General features: G+C 34.6%; 1 protein-coding gene across 2 annotated transcripts; it reads right to left on the reverse strand.

Annotated features, from left to right (window-relative positions):
- Positions 1 to 9174: 9174 nt before the first annotated feature.
- LOC126705821 (probable receptor-like serine/threonine-protein kinase At4g34500) lies at positions 9175 to 14155 on the reverse strand. 2 transcript variants are annotated; one of them, XM_050405037.1, is made up of 8 exons: positions 13314 to 14155; positions 12071 to 12175; positions 11840 to 11962; positions 11384 to 11554; positions 11143 to 11272; positions 10844 to 11053; positions 10089 to 10238; positions 9175 to 9430 (listed from the first exon to the last, which is right to left on the reverse strand). In XM_050405037.1, exons 1-7 carry the CDS (start codon positions 13916 to 13918, stop codon positions 10128 to 10130), a joined length of 1455 nt encoding a protein of 484 aa, XP_050260994.1. In that variant the 5' UTR covers positions 13919 to 14155; the 3' UTR covers positions 9175 to 9430; positions 10089 to 10127. The 2 variants fall into 2 exon arrangements, with proteins under 2 accessions (XP_050260994.1, XP_050260993.1); XM_050405036.1 differs by lacking the exon at positions 9175 to 9430 and having other exon boundaries at positions 9895 to 10238.
- Between the last annotated feature and the right edge of the window lie 212 nt (positions 14156 to 14367).

Genomic DNA, 14367 nt, shown 5'->3' on the forward strand with positions numbered 1-14367 from the left:
TATGAACTATTAGTTACCCTGTTTATATATAATAAGTTAGTAACATAACAAATTGTTACAATATTTTCACAATTCTTGAGGTGTTAATTTCATATAGGTCAAAATAAAATATCATATTAGAAACAGTTACAACTAAAAATAAAGGCATTGTGAAAAAAAAAAAAAAAAAAAAGTGATACATCAAAAACTTTTTTCACAACACTTTCTATATATAAAAAGAGTGAAGGGAAAAAGGTACAGTAGCTTCGCTACAGTAGTGTTGGTTTGTTCAATTTTCACTATTTTGCTAGCGGTTTTTTTTTTTTTTTTTTTTTGGTGTGTGAATGGGTAAAGTTATAGTAGATTTGCTATATTATTTTTGGTTTGTCCAATTTGCACTATTTCACATTGTAATAAAATATTAACACAATAAATTAGCACAATATTTTCCCAATTATTGAGGTGTTAATTCTTTATAGATCAAAATAAAGTAATGAAATATCATACTGAAACCAACTACAACTAAAAATAAAGGTATTGTAAAAAAAAAAAAAAAATTCTACATCCACTATATTTTTCATAACACTTTCATAACAAATCAGATGTGGTAAATTTTTATTGGTTCTAATTTAACCTTACCAATGAAACTACGTTTTTGCCCACTAATAACAATATGTAACAACCTACTACTTATGATTTGTTATGAAAATGTCGTGGAAATAGCATTTCTTTTGTGAAAACGTTAAGACATCTTGTTGTCGTCACAATATTTTCAAAACTGTTGAGCTATCAATTTTTTATAGGTCAAAATAAGATATAAAAAAATTATAAAGGTATTAAGAAAATCTTGTGCCATTCTGTTGTGTTTTTAGAAATTTTGTGTTGGTTTAGTCAACTTTGTTAAGCTAAAATTCACTATTTCACATACAATTTTCTTGGATTGATTTTTCTATTTTTTTTTCTTATGCACCATTTTAACTAAAAACACATAGTTTTACACACACACACACCCAAAAAAAAAAAAAAAAAAACTTAGGATAAAAACACTTTTCATCCTTTATGTTTGGGGTAGTTTACAATTCCTTCTTTTAGATTTTAAAATCAAGCAATTTTTCCCTTAATATTTTGAAAAATAGCAAATATGTCATATTGTTATTTCTCAGTTAAACCCTAATGAAAACTTATGATTCTTAAAACACAGAGAGAGAGAGAGAGAGAGAGAGAGAGAGAGAGAGAGAGAGAGCTCTTTTCTTGTCACTTCAACTTCAACTCATGCTTATGCTTTGCTTCTTCTAAATTTCCGAGAGAGAGAGAGAGAGAGAGAGAGAGAGAGAGAGAGAGAGAGAGAGAGCTCTTTTCTTGTCACTTCAACTTCAACTCATGCTTATGCTTTGCTTCTTCTAAATTTCCGAGAGAGAGAGAGAGAGAGAGAGAGAGAGAGAGAGAGAGAGAGAGAGAGAGAGAGAGAGAGAGAGAGAGAGAGAGAGATTCATTATTTAATGTCGTACTGTTGTTGCACATATTAGTCTCTACTACTTCACTGACTATCTCTCATAGTACCAAATCGGCTATGGCTCTCCCGAGTGGGAAGGTGGTCATTCTTCTTGGTGCAAGTCAGTCTCTATTAATTTTCTCTCTTTTTCTCCGATTGGGAAGGTGGGTTCTAATTCAGTTATTATAATTTGAAGGAGTTAGGGTTTTTGATAAACTATTACTTATTGGTTGGTTTTGAATTTTGAGTGTATGTTTTTTGTGACTGGATTGGAAAAAAAAAAGTGTGTTACTATGGTGGTGTTGCTTTGGTTCGGTTGATCCCTGATCATGGAGTTACTGTTCACTATGATTATTTTTTTTTCTATATACCAAAAGTCGGAGATGGTGAAGTCTGTTGTGTGTTGCCAATTCAATAATGATTGAATTGGAATTTTATTATTGCCTGACAAAATTCAAGGCACCAATTGTATTTGGCTTCTAGGTAGCTCAACTTCTTGTTGTTGAATAATTGATCTGGGTGTTTGAACAAAAACTGATTGGGGTTTTAACCTGATAATAAAGAGCAATTCTCTTGAAGGGGATGCCATAGGTTGCAAATCTATCTTATTTATCCAAAAAAAAAAAGAAAAAAAGAAAAAAAAGAGAAGCGAAGACACCCACATTCAAATTCACCCTCCCTCAACTATTGAGTGTCTGTTTGGCTTTAGCTTATAAGTTCAACTTTTAGCTTTTATGTGCAAATGGTCAAAGTTAGCCAAACCACTCCATAAAACGATCAAGCCATCAATCTAGGTTAATTTGTATCATGCCCAATTGTGAGCGGGCTGTCCCCTATCCTACACATACCGGGTAATTATAGGGAGGAATTCCTTAGAGGTGGCCCGGATATACTGACAAGAGGTTTTGAATCTAAGATCTTATAATTATCATGAGGCCTTATAAACTATAAACCAACACCTTGGGGTTGTTAGAGGGGACCTTATTCTTATCAACTTTCCTTGCAAAAACTCAAAGGTCTTATTCTTATCTTTTATCCTTACAGATTAACGGTCTTTCTAAAACTTCTGTACCAACTACCAAGTATAGGACTTCTGTTAATTTTGTGGTACCTATTAAAAACTAGAGTCATTTCTTTATGTAACACCCAACTATGACCAAGAACCTTAGTCTTAAATCCTTGTAGTTTAATGATTACGCAAAATTTCCACCTATTTAATTTTTTGGCTGAATAAATATTAATATATTCAGAAAAAACAGAAAATGTTCTCAATCCATCTCTATGCCAGCCCTAGGCTTAGGCCAATTAGGCCATTGCCTAGGGCCCCCTTACTAGGGAAGGCCCCAAATTTGGGGGCAAATTATTTATTTATTTATTTTTTTATATATAAATATTTTTGGAAGATATTAAAACATTTTAGTTTACATTTTTTTCACTATTAAGAAGACTCAAAGAATTAAGTAATGTTAGAGATACAGATAAGACCAATTTAAATAAATAGGTCTTACAAATAGACGTGTTACTAATCACAAGTAATTCAAATAGGAAAATGTTAAAAATACTATAAATTTTACTGCATAACTTTTATTTATTTAATTATTTTTATACAAGATAAAAATTATACTTTAACCTAATCTAAGTGTATATGTATACGAAATTCTCTTCTAAAAACTTAAATCTCGGCCATTGTCCACCACATCCCACAAGAACTTATACTTGTGGAGTGATCACTGCACCAAGGGTGCGTGGTGGTCTCTATAACTTTTATAATTTGATGTGACAATGAATATGATAGGTAGATTTCAACAAACTATTGAATGCATATTTGAATGAATATTTGTGATTGGTGATATATCTTTGTAATTCTCATGTTGTAAATTTTATAATATTTCTAGTAAATTTGTAAGCCCCATATCATTGATCACATTCATTACAACACCAGTTTATAATAAAATTTGTTATAACTTTAGCATTTTCTCAAAAAAAAAAAAAATCATATTAAAGAGTAAAAAGAATGGATTTGAAAAAATTATTATATAAAATGCTAATTAAATATTATTTAAGTGATAATATAAAGGTCCCATTTGAAAATTTCGTCTTAGGCCTCGGAATCGCTTGGGCCGGCCCTGTCTCTATTATATGGGGGGAAATAACCTAAGAAGGTAGAGAGAAGATGGAAATAGGTCCATCCCAGTTACACTGAGTAGCCCAACGGGTCAAATTGTGATACTAAAAATTTACATTCATGTAATAAAAAGAGAAATTCCAAATTCCAGCAAGGGAGCGAATTTAAGGTAGCCTTCAAAATCTAGGGAAGAAAGGATAAAGGAATGAAACTAATGTAGAGCTTCAGTAAACTTTTTAAGAGTCTCCTGCGAATGTGACAAAGGAGAGCTTAAGAAAAAAAATAAGGCAGCTTAATGGAATAGCTTAAGCTACTCACATATATAAAGATAGTAACCCACGGGAAGGCTTGTGTCCAGTGAAAATTTTCACTGGACACGGCAAAATATGTGTCCAAATCTTGCCGTGTCCAGTGAAAACTTTCACTAGACACAAGCCGGACCCGTAACCCACATATCTTCTATTCTCCACCGGAAGAAAAAGTAAAACAAATTTGGAAAAGGCCATCATAATTCATATCTAGATACCACAGAGGACAAATTATGAGTAGAACAATCAATGGCATCTTCTTTTTCTTGCCATAAATCACCGAAATAAATAATGACTGTCATGCATGCACAGGCACTAGCCCCTACAGCAAGAATTGCAAATGGTCCTTATCCTCCATAGTAAAATGGAATTAAGGACAACATGGTTGATCGTGCAGTCATGTCGGTGCACCGTGTCAACATTGGTTTGTCTCTTGCCGCAGCTTTTGGGATTGATTTGGACTCTTCCCCTATTTTGTCTCATTGTAATCCTTTCTCCCAAAATCAAAATCAGGATTCTGCTTTTGTTTTTATATGCCACAGAGGTCCTATTCTCCTATAGGTGCAGATTTGTTTCAACTTTTGAGAGGCTCCTACTGCAACAAGCAACCGACAAGGCTTGTACGTATTGTTCACTCACAAAGTAAGTCCTCTTCTTTTGGTTTAATGTAAATAAATTTCTTTTTTTAATTTATTTTAGGATTTATAACAACTTTCTTATACTTGTGTGAGTTTGTGTCTAACGTGTGTGTATATATATATATATATATATGTTGTTTATTAAAAAAAATAACTATGTTGTTTTTGTTTTGTGGAAACCAATAGAAGCAGATGAACACTTGAAGGTGAAGTGAGGATGTGTCTGTAACCGGGGCGAAGTGAGGATGAAGATGAACACTTGAGACGTCAACCACATAGAGAAGAGAAAAAAAAAGAAACCTTGAAAGCCTTGATGGTTGCTTGTTTCAGCAGAAGTCTCTCAAAAGTTGAAATAAATCTGCACCGGACAAAAGGAACCTCTGTGGCATACAAAAACAAAAGCAAAAGCCAGAAACACTTTGGGAGAAAGGAATATAATGAGACAATAGAGGGAAGAGTCCAAATCAAAAACAAAAGCTACGGCAACACACAAAACTCAAAAGAGTTCTTGTTGACTCAAACCACATGGAGAAGAGAAAAAAAGAAACCAAAAGCCGGAACAGAGAAGAAATAAAGTTGCGGAAGAAAAAAAAGAAAAAAAAAAGAAAAAGATTTTAACGTTAACGTTTTAGTAACATGAGTGTTAAAGTGAGAGTTATTTCATTTAATGAGAGAGGTTAGCTGTCCAAATTTTATTGGTAGAGCATGAAATGGAGCATAATTGATGAGACAGAAGATTTGAACTCTTAAAAGAAGAGCTACCAATACCATTGATTAATAATTTCATCTATCATTCTGGCCAGTCCGTAACCAAAGCATAGATATATGGGTTTAAAAATAAGCTGATTCGACACAATTCCTTTTCGCCAGTAATCAGTATGCGACTTTAGTGAGGCTTCCAAATCCAACTTCCAAGCAATAGAATGAATGTTTGAGCCGAGGGTTAGGTTAATCATAATTGAAATTGAATAGGAGTTGGTGCAATCTCTGTTCCTCTTAGCAATTAATTACAGGTGGGTAAGCAGTTTGACTTCTTTTGATGCCATATATGTAATGGTCCACAGGTATGTGACATTTTAATTGTTTGATCCAAATAAAGTATTGTATATATTTTATCTGAACTCTGAAGACAAACCCCAGAATGAAAACACTACACTATTATAACCACCACCTTTTTGTTCTCACTCTTCGCACCTAGAGCTTGATTGATTTTGGCATCACCTCAACTCAGTCTCAGGTGGGATGGTCATGGCCCATGGGCCAGGCATGCCAACCTGAAAGTCTTTGGGCTAAAGCAGATGTCCATCAGCAGGACTAAATTTCCAACGTGGGATTGGGCTTGGACTTGACATTATGGCCCAGACTGATCCAGTTCAGGCCAATGATTGATTTTATTTTTGTGAAAAAAGTATATATTTCACAGGCTTGAACAACTTACTAAACTTTTGGCATTTAACTTGACCACATACTTCTTACTGGTCTGGCTAGAGGAATCACCCTATGTGATTGCTTTTCAAGTTCTGAGAGATATTGAACATGTTCCTGTCCAAGCATAATTTCTTGACCTCTGTTCTGGATTTTGATTGTGATTTTAATGAAAGGTCTTTACATAAAATAAGATAAAGTCACCACTTATTTGCTGGCCTTTAACTTAAAAAAAAAAAAAGAAAAAAAAGAAAAAAAAAAAGAGGCACAAATTTAGAGCCTTTTCTAGCGCTGAGTTATTAAAAATATTTAAATGATGTGATATTCTAAACATTGTCGTTTTCACAAAAAAATTTAATAGTAAAATAGACTCTATTAATTAATTTAGTTAATTTTCAGCTAACTCTATTTTACTTTCTCTCTATCCAAACTGACCATATTCTATTTTCTACAAGAGTAAAGTCAGGAATTTTTATTTAGGGGACCAAGTTTCGGCACTAATATATAAGTTATAAGAGAAAATTTTACACACACAAAAAAAAAAAAAAAAAAAAAATTGCAAAAGATAAAATTACGTCTTCCGTGACTTTAACTATATTGGGAAAAATAAATTTATTATCCATTATAACAGGGTTTTAGGGTTTAGGTATAACCCTTCAAGTATATTCCCACGTGCTGGCTCCTCACATGACTGTCCTGGTATCGTCCTATTAAAGAGAAAAATCTCACCGCTGCCAATCTTCAACAAGAATTGTTATTTTGTCTGGTTTCATGAGTCATGTCATGAGCATTAATAATTCAGTTGTACTCGTAAGAGAATTGCACTCACTGTCGGAGACAACCACACATGCTGTAATGTACCTAAAACTTTTTGTGCATTATATGCGAGTACTGTGATGGTGGTTGCTACTTGCTTCAGCCTGCAACACGAGAAATGGGCTGTTGCAACAAACGATTACGCAACTACCAAGAGCATTCACAACAGTGAATCCTATTTCATTTTATTTTACTATCTTAAAATTTTACTCTATCAATTATATAATACAATTTTATAATATACTTAACATTTCAATTTTTATTTTCTTATACAACATATTAAAATAATATATCTTCATAATAAAATATTTTTTTCTCTCTCTAATTTTACAATACATCCAAAACTCTTCCATCCCTACCCACTAATCCACCACCACGGCACCACCGCGATCCGCCATTAACAACACAACTACTAGTCTACCACCTTGATTTGCCACATCAAATCCATGAGCTCCACCAACCCAAGAGACTCACGGAGTCTTGATTCAAAAGGAGAGAAAAAGATAAAAAAAAAAAAGTTGAGAGAGACAGAAAATGAGCTCCACCAACCCATGAGACGCAAGCCGTTGCACCCCTAGACCCCATTGTTGCACCACCAAACCCATGCCACTACACCCACTAACCATGTCGTTGCCCACCAAAATCATACCTATTGAAATCAACCCACACCACAACACGACCCATAACCTCCACCACACAACCCCCATAGCCCATAACCTCCACAACCCACCGCCACACGACCCACACTGCCCATAACCTCTACCATATGACCCACCACATAGCCACCACCTGACCCACGGAATCCAAACCCACCATCTGACCCACACACGTCCCACACAACCATAGCAAACCCCAAAACCCCCCATTAAAAAATCCCATAGAACGAGAGAGAGAAGAAAGAATTTTTGCCAAGATAGTTTCGGCCACCAATCCACCATTGTCTAGCAGAGAGAGAAGTGAAGAGTTTCTGTTGAGAGAGAGAGAGAGAGAGAGAGAGAGAGAGAGAGAGAGAGAGAGAGAGAGAATGAAATAACGAGAGAGGAGAGAGAAGAACCAAATTGATTAAAAAACAATATTTTGTTTATACCATTGTGCTACAATGCCGTCCTACCTTGAGGATGGTACTGTAATACTATGGCAAAAAAAATTGCATTTTTACATGTGGAAATGTTCGGCTGTTGAGCTATTTGGACCTCACATGCTAAGTTTTCCTTACATTTACCATATCCTAGGCCCATTGTGAATTCTCTAAGGACAGTCAAGCGGGGGGAAATGGGCCTCTGTCCCTAATTTTAAAGCTATGCAATTAAATATCCTATTTTGAAACTATTTAACAAAATGTTCCTATTTTTGAAACTTGATTTTAACAAAATCGAGTTTTGTGTAAAACTAGATATCTTTAAAATCGAGTTTTGTGTATATTTTTAAGTGTAACTCAACATTAGCAATGTCGAGTTTCACTTAAATTTTCAAAAAAAATTAAGTGGCAAAATATGCATAAAACTCGACATTACTAATGTTGAATTTCACCTATATCTTAATTTTTTTTAAATCAAGTTTCAAAAACAGTGACATTTTGCTAAATAGTTTCAAAACAGTGATATTTTGCTGCATAGTTTGTAAATTATGGACAAATGCCCATTTTTCCCTGTTAGATGTATACACATATGATTTCAACTAACGTAATTATTTAATATATAGTAAATTTATATCAAAATAATTTATTTATTTTGACTCAAGACAAATATTTTCTTTCATGAATTAGTTTTTATTTAATAAAGCTTTGCCATTTGGACTTCCACGAAGGAAGGTTTTTTGATGAATCCACGAAGGAAGGTTGAAGTTATGTTCTACGTTCTTTTTATATATAAAATTCATTAGGTAAACCTTACAAAAATAGGTACACCTTACCAGAATAAAAAAAGATATTTGAATTTTTAGATGTTTTCATTAAAAATACCAAGAGATGTTACTTAAGTTGTAATATTATTGACATAATCATTTATAATTGATACATACTAAATTTTCAAATAATCACTGTGAATTGTTATTATTTTTCCAATTTTCATCTTATTCTTAAATTTTGTTTTGATACTTTTAGTGTCTCAATCCAGGATTACCATAATAGGAGACAATATCTATTTTCTTTGAGTGTTTGAACCTTTCTAGAAGATTTAGAATCTACAATTTCAGTATCTAAGGTCAATGATTGAATATTAACTTCTAGATCTTAAACACTTTTGCAATTATTGCAATTAAAATATGCGTCAATGGGTAATATAAAAAACCTTGAAATTTAAATATCCGTAATCTGCTTTTAAATTAATATCCCATTAATGTATGAGTAATTTTCATTAAAAAAAAAAAAGTGAGTATAGTTTTTGTTAAAATCCTAAAGGGAGCCATTAAGTAATTATCTTATGTTTTCACACAAAAGAAAATAATCATCTTATGCATCGGATTATGTGTCCTTCCTCACACAGTAACCCATAAGCTGTGAGAGCGGAATACGCCTATAACCGATGCATGAAGTATACCCTCTCCCCTCCACCACTGATTGCAGTCCTGCAATGTTGGTGACAGCGTAAAAGCTGCATCGCGTTGTGATCATATGTTTAAGTGCTGAGTAACCAAGTTTTGGAGCATTCTGTATATGTTTAAAAAACAAAAATAATCAAATGTATGTTGAAGGCACTATGAATTATATTGTTAATATCATAACAGTTTATTAATCTGATAAGAGTATGTCTTAATCAGGCCCAAACAAAAGTTCTGCTTCAGTTTCAAACAGGAATCTTCACTTGTCAATGAATTCTGTTCAAACCATTTTTCAACATACATAAGAGCTCCAGGAGAAGAATAAGCTTCAAACCACTTTTCAAAAAGAAAAAGATGGGGGCACGTGGAGCAGAAAATTAAGTGATCTTGTGCTTTGTTGCTTTTAAAATTAACTTTTAATTGGGATCTGAATACACCAAAGGGTGCAAGAAATTTCTTAAAGTACAGTTTTTCACTGAAATTCCAAATCGATTTTGGCTGATATAGTGATATATCATTATATCATGCATATTAGAGATGCCCCACTATACTGATATTTATAATTAGAAAAAATGAAGGAAAAAAAAAATCTTGAAATTTACTTCACGTATTTAAGTAAATATTTACAACGCTCGCTTCAATGTCATCCAGAATATATCAAGGTATCAGATTAAGTAAGAAAGGAAAAGGTAAAATTATGCACATCCGAGGCTTTGTAATTTCTTCTCTGAAAACTAGAGGAAAAATATAGTACAAAATAATCTGACCTCAGGGACTACACCATGTCTTCTATAGGCAATCAATGATCATCTCCATCTATCACCATCCCCACCATTCTTGGATGGATATGTAATTTTAGCGGACACATTATCTGCACGGGAGGGGTGGGGATCTTTCTCCCGGGCTGATCGGAGTTCCTGCAGATGATGAAGCAAATAACTAATTAGAGAGCACCTGAAAGGAAAAGCGTTGGGTTGATGCAAAAGAATATGACACATCAATTTAAATGCGGTTATTATAGTGACAATCTTCAGTACTTTCTCAAGCTCAAGTGCTCTAATATATAGGCATCAATTCAATGCTACCAAATCAGCATCACAAATCATTACTATGCCATGCTAATGAAAAGATGTTCAAATTCCTTTAAATGCCATCTCATGTATAATTAAACTTTGATTTGATTTCATTGTGATGTGTTTATAGTGCCCAACAACAGCATGTTAACCACAAAGGAAGAAGATAAACAATTTGCAACTTGAAAACCAATAACACACATTTCTAAGAACAGAACCAACCCGAATGGCTACAATGTATAAGATGGTAATTTTTCCTATACTAAAAAGGATATTAAATATGCTTGCCTTGTCGAATAATATGTGACTATAATAACACTTGAGTGTGTATCTCAGCTTTACTTATGAAAGTAATAAAACAGTAGCTTAACAATATGAAATGAACTATATTGCTGGACATAACATTTTAAAGTTAGTTAATGATTATAGAGGTCTAGAACAAGGCTTACTGAACGAAAAGGGAAGTCATCTGCCTCAAGCATATGAACAATTTGCCCCATCTTTGGACGCTTATTGGCATCCAAGTCTATACAGCGAAGACAAATCAGCAATGCACGCTTTAAAGCTCTGGGAGAGGGCTGAACCTCAATCAGGGGGTCCACAAGCTCTTCTCCACGACGACTTGCTACCATCCCTTTAAACCAGTCCACCAAGTTCATCTGAAATGCATTTAGTGGAAACGTGGTTAAGAATTTTGACAGTAATGAAGTTTTAAGACATGGATTCTTTAAGGCTAAATGTGGTTCACCTCCCCAGCTGGCCTGGAATAATCAATTGGACTTCTTCCTGTAATTATCTCCATGAGTAAAATCCCAAAACTATACACATCACTCCCCTCATTAAGCATACCCGTGCTTGCATACTCGGGAGAGACATATCTGCAGTCATTGATGATCACTAAGTCAATAAAGCAATACACAGAACAATATCATATCATCCAGCTAAAATGCATGTTGAAAATTGATTTGGGTAAATGATGGAGAACAAACCCAAAGGTCCCCATAACACGAGTAGTCACATAGCTTGCTTCAGATCCTAAGAGCTTGGCCAGTCCAAAGTCTGACACTTTTGGGATCCACTTTCTATCTAGGAGAATATTACTGGATTTTACATCACGGTGCACAACTTTGGGTTCTAATCCTTCATGCAAATAGGCTAGCCTGATACAGAAATAAGCACCATAGATAAGTTGATCTCATCATGAAAGAAACAAAATAAGTAAATAATATTGAACTAATTGAGAGAGGTGAGATTATGATGCAAAATATGACAGGAAATTCCATAGTTTTTGATACTTTTTTTTTTTTTGGGGGGGGGGGGGGGGGTGTTGTGGGGGAGGCTGTCATGAAAATTATTACTCCATAAGATGATGGAAAACCATACAAGTTTATCCTTGCTTGTTCACTAATCGTAATGACATTAAATAAGTGAATGGAATATCATACCCTTTTGCAGTTCCAATGGCAATCTTCATTCGAATATCCCAGGTCAGAGGACTAACTGGGCCTACATCACCATGCAACCATTGCTCCAAATTGCCATTGTCAACATACTCATACACGAGCATCCTGAATGGTCATTCAAAGTTCACACAAACATATTAGAGGGTAATTACTAGGAATTTCCATCTCATTTTCATTTCAATAAAAGATGTCTTGTGGGCAGGTAGAAAGTACCTTTGAGCACCTTCTGCACAATAGCCGACTAGACCTACCAAGTTCTTATGCCTTACTTTCCCTATGGCTTCAACTTCCACCTTGAACTCCTTTTCTGCCTGACCCCTACATACAAAATGATTACAGCATATGAATGTTAACCCAGGAATTTTAAAAAATAAATTAATTTGAGTTAACATACCTCACAGAAGTGAGAGTTTTGTGCAATGGGTACGACCTTTTAATTTGAGTTAACAGAATGATAGTGCATGAAATTGACAATCAATCGATCAAAATCAAAATCATTATATTTACAAACTGCATCCTTAGCAAACGATAAAATTCAATGTTGACAAGTCGAAAGCAATGTACAGCTACATTCATTACAGAGACCAACTTGCACTTAGTGAAAATTCATAAGATTATATCTCAAACCTTCAAAAACATGGACAAAAAGGTGCTCTTGTTTAGCTATCAATCCAAGGATTCACGTTCTCAATTTTCTTCATAGCAGAGATCAATTTAAAAGTCACTCAGAATCGTCATCCGCATATCAAATTCAATTTTATATAAGATCTTAAAAAATTTATAAATCTAGGCAAAGTTCATTAATTATTAGAAAATGAAATCGGATTCTTCAATATTTTTGATAAGATTAATTCTCAGCAGAATCTTGACTAATTTCTAATACGTGTAAACTAAAGTCCTTTTTAAAAGCACAAATAACTTTAAACAAAGTAGCAATTATGAATATGAATAAAATATAGTAGATGAAAAGGAACAAAAGTGAGTAAAGAAATAAAAAAAGATACTCATCCCAAATAAAAAAGAGGAACAAAGCAATTAGCAACCATTTGCTTTTTCCTAGTACTCCGCTGCAAAGACAACCTATTTACCGACACAGAAGAACATCACGGTCCAGATCGAATCATTGAAACTGCCCTGGTCAAATTTTACTTCCACTTGTTCTTGTTACAAATAAATAAATACTAACATTTTTTTAAAGTCAAAAATTTAATTAGAAATTTAGAACAAAACAAAATCTACGTTATACATTACAACATTTGGATCTACAAGAAATTAAAATAAAAACGAAAAATTAAAGTCAAAACCATATTTGATTAAAACATAAAATCTAAAGACAGAAACTTGATCTTACAATTTGGATCTAACAAACTTAAATATACTACTAATTCTTTGTTTGTTTCGACAGAAAATATTTTTAAAAAAAAATCACGGAAAATATATACTACGTTTTACGTACTTGTTGTTAAGAAGGTTTTTGACGGCGACAACCGACCCGTCGTTGACGACGCCTCTGTAAACGACGCCGTAACCACCTTCTCCGATGATGTTGTCTTCGGCGAATCCACGTGTCGCAACCTCGAGCTCCTTCAAGGTGTACCATCGGCCCCACCCGATATTCTCGGCCTCCACCGACGCGTCACTCCGGCTACCGCCGGACGCGTCACTCTCTCCGCTCTTTTCACCTCCTCCTCCTCCTTTGCCTCCTTTAACAATTTCGTCAACTTCAATTTTAATCTCCTCTAGCTCTTTGAAATCCTTGTTTCCGATTTTGACCTCGGCTTTCTCCGAATTTACGTTTCGATCCAGCGCCTTGATCTCCACGATCTCCTTGGAGACCAGCGGGATTAGCCCCGAGCTGTGCTTCACGCGCATTTTGACTATGCGGTTTCGGGAATTCTTCTTCAAGCGAATGAAGAGAAAGATCGCTACGAAGACTGAGACTGCGCAGAGCAAGAGGATCCCTATCACGATGTAGAGTTTCAAGCTGAGGAATGAGGTTTTGGAGGTGAGCTTATCGGGGATAGAGTTGCCGGAGGGTGCGTATTCGCCGGAGTCCGACATTGTTGCCGGCGATTGAAGAGCCTGAGACCGTAACGTGTGAACTTTTTTTTCTCGGGAAAGAGAGAGAGAAAGTGTGAGAGAATTAGGAAGGTTTAGACTTCATTCAGAGGTTTGGGAGATGAGACTTGAGAGTTCTGTGTTTGGTTGGAGAGAAAAACTATTAAAAAATGTACATTGGTTGGAGATATTAGTAGGGATTTGAAAGTCTTTTGCACAGTGAGGGAGAGAAAAAGAGAGTGGGGTTTCAACGGATACAAAGTGAAAAGGAGGCAAAATAGTGAGGGACAAAAGTGAGAGCTGTTATTTTCAGGGTTCGGTGTAACTGATTATTACGGAACTGCCACTGTTGTAGTGTGAGTAACTTTAACGGCAATAAATTATTCAATTTCCACTCTGCTTTTTGCTTCTGAATTTTGCAACCGTAGGCTTTAATAAATTATATTTGGACA

This window comes from Quercus robur, chromosome 11 (assembly GCF_932294415.1).
Source record: "Quercus robur chromosome 11, dhQueRobu3.1, whole genome shotgun sequence".
Taxonomy (NCBI): Eukaryota; Viridiplantae; Streptophyta; class Magnoliopsida; order Fagales; family Fagaceae; genus Quercus; species Quercus robur.